General features: G+C 39.7%; 2 protein-coding genes across 6 annotated transcripts; both read left to right on the top strand.

Annotated features, from left to right (window-relative positions):
- The first annotated feature begins 266 nt into the window (after positions 1 to 266).
- Positions 267 to 5,523, top strand: LOC131019630 (leucine-rich repeat receptor protein kinase MSP1-like). Of its 5 annotated transcripts, none has more exons than XR_009100358.1 (9): positions 268 to 1,585; positions 1,666 to 1,958; positions 2,053 to 2,179; positions 2,254 to 2,533; positions 2,619 to 2,748; positions 2,881 to 2,967; positions 3,092 to 3,311; positions 3,592 to 3,623; positions 3,781 to 5,523. XR_009100358.1 is itself a non-coding variant. In XM_057948222.1 (8 exons), exons 1-7 carry the CDS (start codon positions 565 to 567, stop codon positions 3,284 to 3,286), a joined length of 2,133 nt encoding a protein of 710 aa, XP_057804205.1. In that variant the 5' UTR covers positions 268 to 564; the 3' UTR covers positions 3,287 to 3,311; positions 3,592 to 5,523. The 5 variants fall into 5 exon arrangements, 1 of the variants encoding a protein (XP_057804205.1); XR_009100356.1 differs by having other exon boundaries at positions 3,740 to 5,523; XR_009100357.1 differs by having other exon boundaries at positions 3,592 to 4,898; positions 4,995 to 5,523.
- Positions 5,524 to 7,284: 1,761 nt separating this feature from the next.
- On the top strand, positions 7,285 to 8,021 carry LOC131023244 (putative receptor-like protein kinase At5g39000). Its single transcript, XM_057952784.1, has one exon. The coding sequence runs from the start codon at positions 7,440 to 7,442 to the stop codon at positions 8,019 to 8,021; it is 582 nt and encodes a 193-aa protein (XP_057808767.1). The 5' UTR covers positions 7,285 to 7,439.
- The last annotated feature ends 2,498 nt before the right edge of the window (positions 8,022 to 10,519 follow it).

The raw sequence follows: 10,519 nt of genomic DNA, 5'->3' as shown, positions 1-10,519 counted from the left end.
AATATTTGAGTATGATTTTATGAAAATAAAAAAATTGAATATGATAAAATAATTCAATTAACAGAATCTTAACACGCCTCTAAAAAAAACTCTTTAACACGAAATCATATTTATAAACCAAATTATTATTGTCTTTTACTTTCTAACGATGTATTTAGACTGTGAGTATTAGAAATGCATGGTGGACCCAATTTGTAATCCTTTGAGCAGTTGGTAGCGCTTGAATGTCTGATTCAGACTTGCAATGTAGTAGTAAATTATTTCTTCCGACCACACCACTTTACTGGAACCCGAAGCTCAACACATGATATTTAGTAATATAATATGTTCACGCCGCTATCAGCCACAAACTCCCAGAGCACTTTCCCCTCTTCCAGTCACAGACGAAAACCCTTTCACGGCAACTTCATCATGCCGGATAAATTGTTTGAGAACAATCCCTCCCATGAATCACCATTCCCTTTTCCAGTGAGTTTCTGCAAGCCAATTATGCTTCAAACTTCAAAATAACCTGGATTGAATTGAAGCTCAAATCCGGCATTGCAGCCAACTTCAGCTGAAGAGATGGTAATATCCTCCGCGGAACAACTTTGTCGTCGATTCACTCTAGCCGAGATCCAGTCAGCCACCGGAGATTTCAGTAAGGAGCGTCTTATCGGAGAAGGTGGCTTTGGTGAAGTTCACAAAGGCGCCATCGATGATGGGTCAAAGATGGTGGCGGTGAAGCGGCTAAAGCGGCTCTCCGAACAAGTGCAGCCGGAGATTAGTGAAAAGCTACTTAAGCAGGGGTTCCTGAGGGAGATTGAAACACTAAGTAAGCTCCGGAATCGTTATGTTGTCTCTTTGATTGGATTTTGCAGTGAGCAGGGCGAGATGATTCTTGTTTATGAGTACATAGCGAATGGAACGCTGGCCGATCACCTCCACAAACCGTCGAGAAACGGCCGCTCCTCGCTCACGTGGACTGAACGTCTCGATATCTGCATTGGAGCTTGTCGAGGTCTCGATTATCTTCACAATTCCTGCCCCGACGGCTCAATTATACACCGCGATGTGAAGACCTCAAATATCCTTCTAGATGAAAATTTGGTACCTAAGGTTTCGGATTTTGGGTCCGCCAAACAATTAAATGCGGATAACTCAGAGAGCTTTGTTAGCACGAGTGTCATGTTCTCGCGTGGGTATCTTGATCCATGTTTTCTGGCAACTGGTGAGCTTACTATGGCTAGTGACATATATGCTTTTGGGGTGGTATTGTTGGAGGTATTGAGTGAGAGACGAGCACATGATGATCGCCTTCCTAGGAAAGAATGTCTCCTCTCCGATTGGGCTAACGAAAAAATTCGGAAGAGAAAAGCTCACGAGATTGTAGCTTTGAATTTGAGAGGAGAAATCTCGAAAGATTGCCGCAATAGTTTTTTAGGGATCGCCATGAGATGCTTGCATCCAGAACCAGAGGGACGGCCGACAATTACTGAAGTTTTGGGCCAGCTTGAGTCAGCTCTTAGGTTACAGCAGCAGAGGAAAATGCCAACACATAGATTTTGGCAATTCAATGCATCTCCAAAAAGAGTTATACCATCAGGTAAAAGTGAATTCTTTCCATTTATTATACATACATAGCAACGGAAACATTTAATGTTGTAGTTTATGATCGTATCACAGAATTACCACATGATGATGAAGTAGATGCATTAGAGCATGAGCATGCTCTCAATATTCTCCCGGTTGCTACCCCTCACATTCCAGTTGATGGATCAGAGGACACACAGAATGCTGATATCCCTGCCATTCCGCTGACTGAATTGCAGGACATAACTGATGATTTTAGTTCCGAGTACTTGATTGCTAACGGATCCAGTGGTGGCAGTTTATACCGTGGCGTCCTGAAAACCGGACAGGTTGCTGCAATTAAAAAGCTCAACAAGATGTTGTCAGACCAAGAATTTCTAGCACAGGTTTGGTTGCCAAAAAGACATTATATCTGCTGATGTCTCTGCGGAGTGAAGAACTTTGGGAATAGCTAAGTTGCTTTTTTATATGTTATGTTAGGTATCAGTAATATCTGGCCTGCAGCATGAAAACGTGGTCCAGCCCCTAGGTTACTGTATGAATGGTGATCTGCAGGTCTTAGCATTCGAGTTTGCTTCACGTGGATCCCTACATGATATTCTTCACGGTTCGCTCCTTTTTCTTGATTATATACTCCAACACATATGCTGGAATACTTATACATGTTTTTTTATGCAACAGGTAGACTAGGCACCAAAGGCGTAGAAATGGAGCCAGGTCCAGCTCTGTCATGGGTACAAAGAATCAACATTGCAGTTGGGGCTGCAAAAGGATTGGACTACATCCATGAGAATGCGCTAATTCATCGTAGCATCAAATCTAGCAATATTTTACTTTTTGAAGATGAAAATGCTAAGATAAGTGATGTTAGTCTGTCAACTGCATACCCTTGTAAGGCGGATCGTGGTTATGAACCTTATCCTTTTCCGCTTCCCTCGGGTTGTTGTTATCACCCCCCAGAGTATGTTCTTTTCTTGAGTGTTCTCCACAGATGAAGAGAAATATTAGTCTGAATTTGTACTAACTGCTCTTATTTCTGTTGCTAGATGTGTATTGACTAATCAAACTGAGAAAGGTGATGTTTACAGCTTTGCTGTGGTTCTCCTTGAACTCTTGACAGGTCAGAAACCTTTTGACTCCACACGGCCACCGGGACAGCAGTTCCTTGCAATATGGGTATGCATTTTTTCTCAATGTTCGGGATATTAATTTTCTGCAGCTCTGCTTGAGTTTATAATAGGGTGTTCACACATGGTTGTTTCAGTTTATATTGTATATGCTGTAATTGAAAAAATTCTATAACACCAGGCAACACCAATGCTCAGCAAAGACGGGATAGAGGAGATCGTGGATGCTAGACTTGCAAAAAACTACCCTTCTAGTGCAGTTGCAAAGGTAAACTCAGTTTTTTCGCTGATTAGTCTCTTTCTAAAACTGAAATTGTGTTTGTTCTATATACATTAACTTTGTTTTCCTAGACGATTGAATAGTCATGAATATGATGATTTGCTTAAAACAGATGGCTGAAGTTGCTGCATTGTGTCTTGCAAAGGAAGCTGATTCTCGACCAGACATGAGCACTGTTTTAAGATATCTCAAGAAAGCTTCATGGGAAACACGAACTTATCTCCAAAAACATCAGCAGCAATCTCAGAGAGTTAAGTCCGCATTATCTCCTAAGGTTGCAGCAGGGCCTTCAAATTCTTCTAGATAACTGAACTGGAGATAAAGGACTACAGGTATGGCTTTGATTAAGATTTCTAGAACATAATAATTGGTTTCCATTTATTAGTTGCATTTCTCATCTGGATTAAGTGTTATTTTATTAGACCTTAGTGATAAATTGGATCCTGAGCTTCCAATTTTGGTGGTACATTTGGATTAATCTCTACAATCATAGTAAATCAAGGAGTAGAAAGATTAACAATTTGATGGTTTCTGTTTTTTCCTTTTTGCCGCTTCATCTCTCATTTACTTTATGCCGATGATGTTTTGCTTTTTGGTTGCGCTTCTACTCAGAACTGCCATTCAATGATGAAGATTTTGCAAAGGTATGGCGAGGCATCTGGTCATGCTTACAATCCTGATAAATCCACGGTTTTTTTTGGTTGTGGATTACTTCGGATTGTAAGCGCTCTCTTCTTTGTATCTTTGGCTTTTGCTGCAGTCAGCCTGCATTCATTTTCCTTGAAGTTCCTACTCTATCAGGCAGGGTTATGGGCATAAGGGATGGAATTCTGTCCAACTTTCATGGTTGGAAAGGAGCTCACCCCTCAATTGTTGGCTGGGTTTGTCTTGTGCATTTGATGATCTATATGTGGCGCTTCATTCTGTGTCCCTCTACTGGGCCTAAATCATTAATTAAAAGAGATGGATTGAGCTTGCTGCAATTTCATTTGGACGGGGAAGGTTTCCCAAAAGCAGTATGCTTCTGTTCATTAGGATCAGACCCGTGCTTCTAAGGAGGACAGGCAGATGCTTCGCATTGGTTGGCGTATCTTAACCCAAGACAGCTCAACTAATCGGGTTCTTGTCTTATGAGGTTTCATTATCTCACCATGGACTGGAGGCCTATTCGTCGGGCTTCGTCGACTGTGTCGTTGGGCGTGGCTTCTTCTGTGCAGTCTCTGTCTGAGTATATGTTTTGCGTCATTGGTGATGGCCATTCAATGAGCTTTTGGCGGGACAATTGGTTAGTTACGTTACATGCGTACTGATAAGTTTTAGAGCCCTTTACTTCTTCATGCTCATTTGTGTGAATCCATTTCGGACTATTATTATGATGAGAAATGGCATTCTACTGATGATTTTCTGGAGGCTTATCCGGATGTCGGTTTGGATATACTTGATATCCCAATAGCTCACAGCAGTGATTCAAGGGCTTGGATTAGATTGGGTTTAGGGGATGTTCTTCCTCAACTGGCTTATCATGAGGTTTTGGAGCATTTTCTTTCAAGTTGGTCATTGTATTACTCGTTGGCGCCTCAATTTAGAATGTCTTCCAGCTGAGATGATGTCTCTTGGCAGGGTTTGTTTTGTTATAAAGAGGCGGAGTCTGTGGACCATCTCTTTTGGCATTTTTTGTTGGTTTGGTTTGGATGGGACATGATTTTCAGGCAGCAGCTGCAAAGTCTTTGGCTTCTTGTAGTGGTTTGCGCATAACAAGGTTCGTTTTAACGATGTTAAGCTGTCAGTCAGTGAGGGGGTTGACCATATTAAGGAAGCTGTAGGGTGGACTCGGTGCATGGCGGAGGGATGCGGCTTTGTAGGGTGTTGGGCTGCTTTCATTGGGCTTTGCATTTGAACCTGAATTCATTGAAATTAGGGTGATTCTATTCACAGCCTCATTTTACTCTTTATAGCCCATTATTATTTAATAAAATATTAAAATTATTAATATATGTACTATTTTATCCTTATAGCCTCCAATTTAATTTACACGGATGAAGCACTAAATCTGAAGAGAGAACTGAGCGTATCCTCTGTGACGGCGGGGAGCCTGTGCTACGGCGCTACCACCATGACCAGCAGGCGGAGGCAGCAAGTGTGGTGGTGGGCTAGGTCCTGGAGCCGATGCGATAACCGCCGTTGTGGAAGAAGTAGAGAACGGGGAGGGCGGCAGCGCGCGGGGGTGGAACGTGGTTTGTAGATGCGGAGGTGGAGGTTGCGTTGGTTGTAGTATAAGCAGTCTTTTCAGACGGCGGTGCCGTCATCTTCCACTTTGGTGGGGAATTGAATGTTGTTGCAGGAAATGGAGCCGTCATTTGCAAAATTCCTTCACAATAATTTGATAATGAGGAACTGGCCTTCAACTGTTTGCCCAAATGGAAACCTTCAAGATTGTTATTTTAGAATGAATTGAATTAATTTGGAATTGAATCCCTATTGTGAACCTTCAAGATTGCTATTTTAACCTTCTGAAGAAGAGATGATGTCTTATCTTTTCCAAAATGTCTTCTATCCTTTCATTCGCATCATATAAAGAGTATTCGTAATTGAAGTCTTGAAGCCTTAAGAATTTGTAATTCAAGGCTTAGAAGAAATTATAATTAAATCTCACGTATTCTCTTAAATTCTCAAGGCTACGGATAAAGGTATACAACATGTAAATTAAATTGGGGGTTATAGGGGGTAAAATAGTATCTATACTAATAGAAAAAGAGCCTAATCATTCTATGGGACAATTTGGGGATTGCCTATTTTACCCTTATTATTTATTTTGTATTATATATTTATAAAATAAATCTATTTGATATATATTTATTTGTCACCCAAATCTATAAATAATATTTTATATTGTAGAACCAAATATATACATAAAACTGTTGTCAAATTAATTAGATAAAAAATTTCTTCTCTACTTAGGTCCAATATTGTTGTTTCCCTCATCTAATCTAATTATAATTTCTAAATAAATCCCTAATATAATTGGTATTTATACATCACAATTCGTTTTTCCCTAAAAAGAAGTTCATCAATTAAACCAACGATCAAGGGGATTCCAAAATCTTATCGCATTAGAATTCTATTTAATTTATTACATATTTTATTTTAAGGTTATTTTACAGTATTATATATTTATAAAAATATATTATTAATTAGATATTACACTAAATCTATGTGATATATATCTAGCTATTGATAAGGCTTATAAATAAATATATTCATCCAATAAATTATCTAATGAAAGTTATAAATTAATAGATTTTCTAAAATAATAGATTATTAAATAAAATAACATTAATTACACGTACAACGTACGTTCTTTCTACTAGTATATATAAATGATTTTAATATTTTATTAAATAAATGGCTATAAAGAGTAAAATGGAAGCTATGAATAGAATGATCCTTGAAATTATTGATGAGAAAGGGTGTTTGAGTCAGATTCTATTTACGTTGTGAGCTTGGTTAGCTCTAGATCCTCCAAGGTTCCGTGGAGATTCAGATTCTGGGGTAGTCGTGTTTCTTCAAGCTATGGAAGTCCTGTTTTTTGGGCTTTACTACCATGTTTTCGGTCACGTATGTGGCTACCGATGACCCATTTCTTTGGGCCGCACGGGAAAATATTGGATGGATTGTACGATTATTATTAGGGTGATTCTATTCATAACCCCCATTTTACTTTCTATAGCCATTTATTTAATAAAATATTAAATTTATTAATACATGTACTATTTTATCCCTAAAGCCCCAATTTAATTTACATATCTTCATCCCGTTAAAATATCATCTTTTCTCGTACCACAGTCAAATCTTAAGTATCATATATTGACCCATCCACTTAGATGCAATTATATGAACATTAAAATTAATATCAATTTTTTTTTACTCGTCATGAATTTACAACCAAGCCTTTTCATTGTCTCTGTCTAGTAAATGTAAAAAAATAGTCTCATGTGAATGTGAATTATTTTGATTGTGAATTTTTTGTCTATATGTGTAATATGAAATTTGTTGTCATGAGTATCTTGAATATATTTAATAAAGTCACAAGATAATGAACCAATATTAGTCTATCTTAAAAAGTTATGTAAACAATAAGCGTAGTAATTTAAAAATCTTACTGTATAAATTAAATTGATTACCAACTATTCATCTTCGCCTCATTTGGAAAAGCATTTTTTTTTTTGGAAACAGGAAAAACATTTTTTTTTTATTTTGATGAAGGAAAAGCAACTTTATAAACAAGACTCTTTTGTAGTTTGTTGCTGACTATAGTCATGTTGAATTTTCAGAGAAATCAGGCTCGTCTACTAGATGTAATGATAGACCAGAAACTCAGATGTGTGTCAACTCCCCATTTTCTGTCACGGCATTTTGGTCTCGCTCCCATCACCAATGTCCACATAACTTGAGCCGTAAAGATGACATCATCCACGCTTTGTCGTCAATTTTCACTGGCCGAAATCCAGTCAGCCACAAGAGGTTTCAGTGACGCATATATTATTGGAAATGGTGGATTCGGTAAAGTCTACAAAGGCCTCATCGATACTGAGTCTGTTACCGTGGGCGTGGCCATCAAGCGGCTCGCATCAAATTCCAACCAAGGGGAGACTGAGTTTGCTGCGGAGATTGAAACACTCACCAAGTTCCGACATCGTAATCTAGTGTCTCTGATTGCCTACTGCAGTGAGCAAGGAGAGATGATTCTTGTTTATGACTACATGCCTAATGGAACCCTAGCAGATCACCTTCACAAACTATCGAGGAGTAGCGACCACAGCTCAACAACTCTCTCATGGATTCAACGACTTAAGATATGTATTGGAGCTGGCCGAGGTCTGGACTATCTTCATTCCGGTTGCTCCATCATACATCGCGATGTCAAGCCTGCAAATATCCTTTTGGATGAGAATTTCACAGCTAAGGTTTCAGATTTTGGGTTGGCCAAACATTTAGGCCAAGATTTCTTACAAAGTCATTGTTGGGAAATTAGACGCAACTAATTCCGCCCGGGATCAAGTGTGACTCAATATTGTGGATATCGACCGATATGAAACGAGAAGAAAAAATGACACCGATATTTTTAACGTGGTTCGGCCAAACTGCCTACGTCCACGGACCCACACCAATATATTAGAGAATCTCAAAAGGAGGAGTACAACAAAAATACCACACTGTATTTTGTATATGCCTACGCAGAGGCTATCTCTCAACTCACTTTTATCACTCGTGTATAACTTCCACACTGAAGTTTTCTCTCACAAGAATTTTCTCTCTCTCTCTCTCTTTCTCTATCTCTCTCTAGCTGAAAGTTAGATTGTTGTTTTGGTGTTGTGTTTAGCAAGTGCTGCGGAGGGGATTATTTATAGTGAAGGAATTGGAGGTGGTAGGTGAGATGTGGTTGGTGAGAGGTGGTTGGTGGCATCCATAAAAGAAAGCTGCCACTTTTGACTAACAATCTCCCACTTGAAGACTGATTTCAATCTGTCTTCACACCTCGATCAACGCAGCAGCCTTTCTGTCTTTGTCATTCTAGCAAACCAATTGAAGCTGAGCACAACTTCAATTTATCAATGGTTACTGCCTTTGTAAGCATGTCGGCTGGATTTTGAGCTCCTTGGATCTTTTCAAGTATTAACACCTCATCCTCCAACAGAGATCTGATGAAATGATAACGAAGTCCAATATGTTTCGTTCTAGAATGAAATGCTGAATTCTTTGCCAGATGTATCGCACTCTGACTATCGCTGTACAAGACATTCTTCGTCTGATCAAAACCCAATTCTGCCAACAACCCTTGCAACCAGATCATTTCTTTGCTAGCCTCGGTGATTGCCACGTATTCTGCTTCTGTAGTGGATAAAGCAACAATCTTTTGTATCTGCGAGATCCAACTAACAGCAGTCGTGCCAACAGTAAAGACATAACCGGTAGTGCTTCTCCTGCGATCTACCTCACCGGCAAAATCTGCATCTACAAAACCTTGTAGTGCTACATCACCTCGTCGAAAACACAAGCATCTATCAGTAGATCCACGTAGATATCTCAATATCCACTTTACTGCTTCCCAATGCTGCTTTCCTGGATTTGCCATAAATCTGCTCACAACTCCCACTGCATGAGCGATATCTGGTCTAGTACAGACCATGGCATACATCAGACTTCCAATGGCTGAGGCGTAAGGAATTTTAGCCATGAAGTCTCTTTCCTCCTTAGTCTTTGGAGAGTGCTCTTTGGATAGGCGGAAATGGTTAGCTAATGCTGAGCTAACCGGTTTAGCACTGCTCATGTTGAATCTTTGCAAGATTCGATTGACGTAGTTGGCCTGAGACAACTGCAAAACACCTTTTTGCTTGTCTCTGTAAATTCTCATCCCGAGAATTTGCTTTGCTTCTCCTAAGTCCTTCATCTCGAACTCCGCTGAAAGCTGCCTTTTCAACTTCTTGATTTCGTTCAAGTCTGAGCCGGCTACTAACATGTCATCAACATAAAGTAGCAAGATGATATAGCTGGACTCGAACCTCTTGAAGTAACAACAATGGTCAGCATTGCACTTCATGTAGCCATTTTTCTGCATGAATCCATCAAACTTCTTGTACCATTGCTTCGGAGCTTGCTTCAAGCCATACAGGCTCTTTTTCAACTTGCACATCAGCTTCTCCTTTCCTTTGACAGAGAATCCATCTGGTTGTTGCATGTATATTTCCTCCTCTAAGTCACCATTGAGGAAAGCAGTTTTCACATCTAACTGCTCTAGATGCAAGTCCTCCGTTGCGACAATACTCAGGACCGACCGGATTGTTGTCAACTTTACAACCGGAGCAAAGATATCTGTGTAGTCAATTCCTTCTTCCTGTTGGAAACCTTTGACTACCAATCTTGCCTTATATCGCTTTGAACCATCATGCTCTTCTTTGATTCTGTACACCCATTTGTTGTGTAGAGCTTTCTTTCCTTTGGGCAACTCAACTAGTTCCCACGTCATATTAGAGATAAGAGATTTTATCTCTTCTTTCATTGCAAGCTCCCACTTGACAGAATCTCCGACTTGACATGCTTCTTCATAGAATTCAGGTTCACCAGCATCGGTCAGAAACATCTGATTCATGTACTTCCTGTTTGGAACATGAGGTCGAGATGACCTCCTGGGTATAGGAGTTGGAGCTGGAACTGGAGACTGTGGTGGATCAGCCTCAGAGTTGGGCTCTTCTATCTGCAAACTTTCATCTGTTTGCTTCGATGTACTGCACTCTTCAGTATCATCTGGATCAACGTATGTTGGATCGTCACTTGTTGTGTCGGTGGACTGCACTGCATTCCTGTCCTTGTACATCACATTTTCATTGAATATGACATTCCTGCTTCGAATGACCTTCCTGTTTTTGTCATCCCAAAAACGGTACCCGAACTCATCTCCACCATATCCAATGAAAGTACATTTTAGTGATTTGGAGTCGAGCTTACTCCTGGCATTATCACTAATGTGTACATACGCGACACA

This window comes from Salvia miltiorrhiza, chromosome 4 (assembly GCF_028751815.1).
Source record: "Salvia miltiorrhiza cultivar Shanhuang (shh) chromosome 4, IMPLAD_Smil_shh, whole genome shotgun sequence".
Classification (NCBI taxonomy): domain Eukaryota; kingdom Viridiplantae; phylum Streptophyta; class Magnoliopsida; order Lamiales; family Lamiaceae; genus Salvia; species Salvia miltiorrhiza.
The sequence above is the reverse complement of the archived record's forward strand: the minus strand, read 5'-3'. Positions and strand labels throughout refer to the sequence as shown.

Coding starts and splice junctions, on each gene's coding strand:
- LOC131019630 (XM_057948222.1), top strand. CDS start 565: ATGGTAATATCCTCCGCGGAACAACTTTGTCGTCGATTCACTCTAGCC. Junction 1,586..1,665: donor AAAAAGAGTTATACCATCAG/GTAAAAGTGAAT, acceptor ATCGTATCACAG/AATTACCACATGATGATGAA. Junction 2,180..2,253: donor CCTACATGATATTCTTCACG/GTTCGCTCCTTT, acceptor TTTATGCAACAG/GTAGACTAGGCACCAAAGGC.
- LOC131023244 (XM_057952784.1), top strand. CDS start 7,440: ATGACATCATCCACGCTTTGTCGTCAATTTTCACTGGCCGAAATCCAG.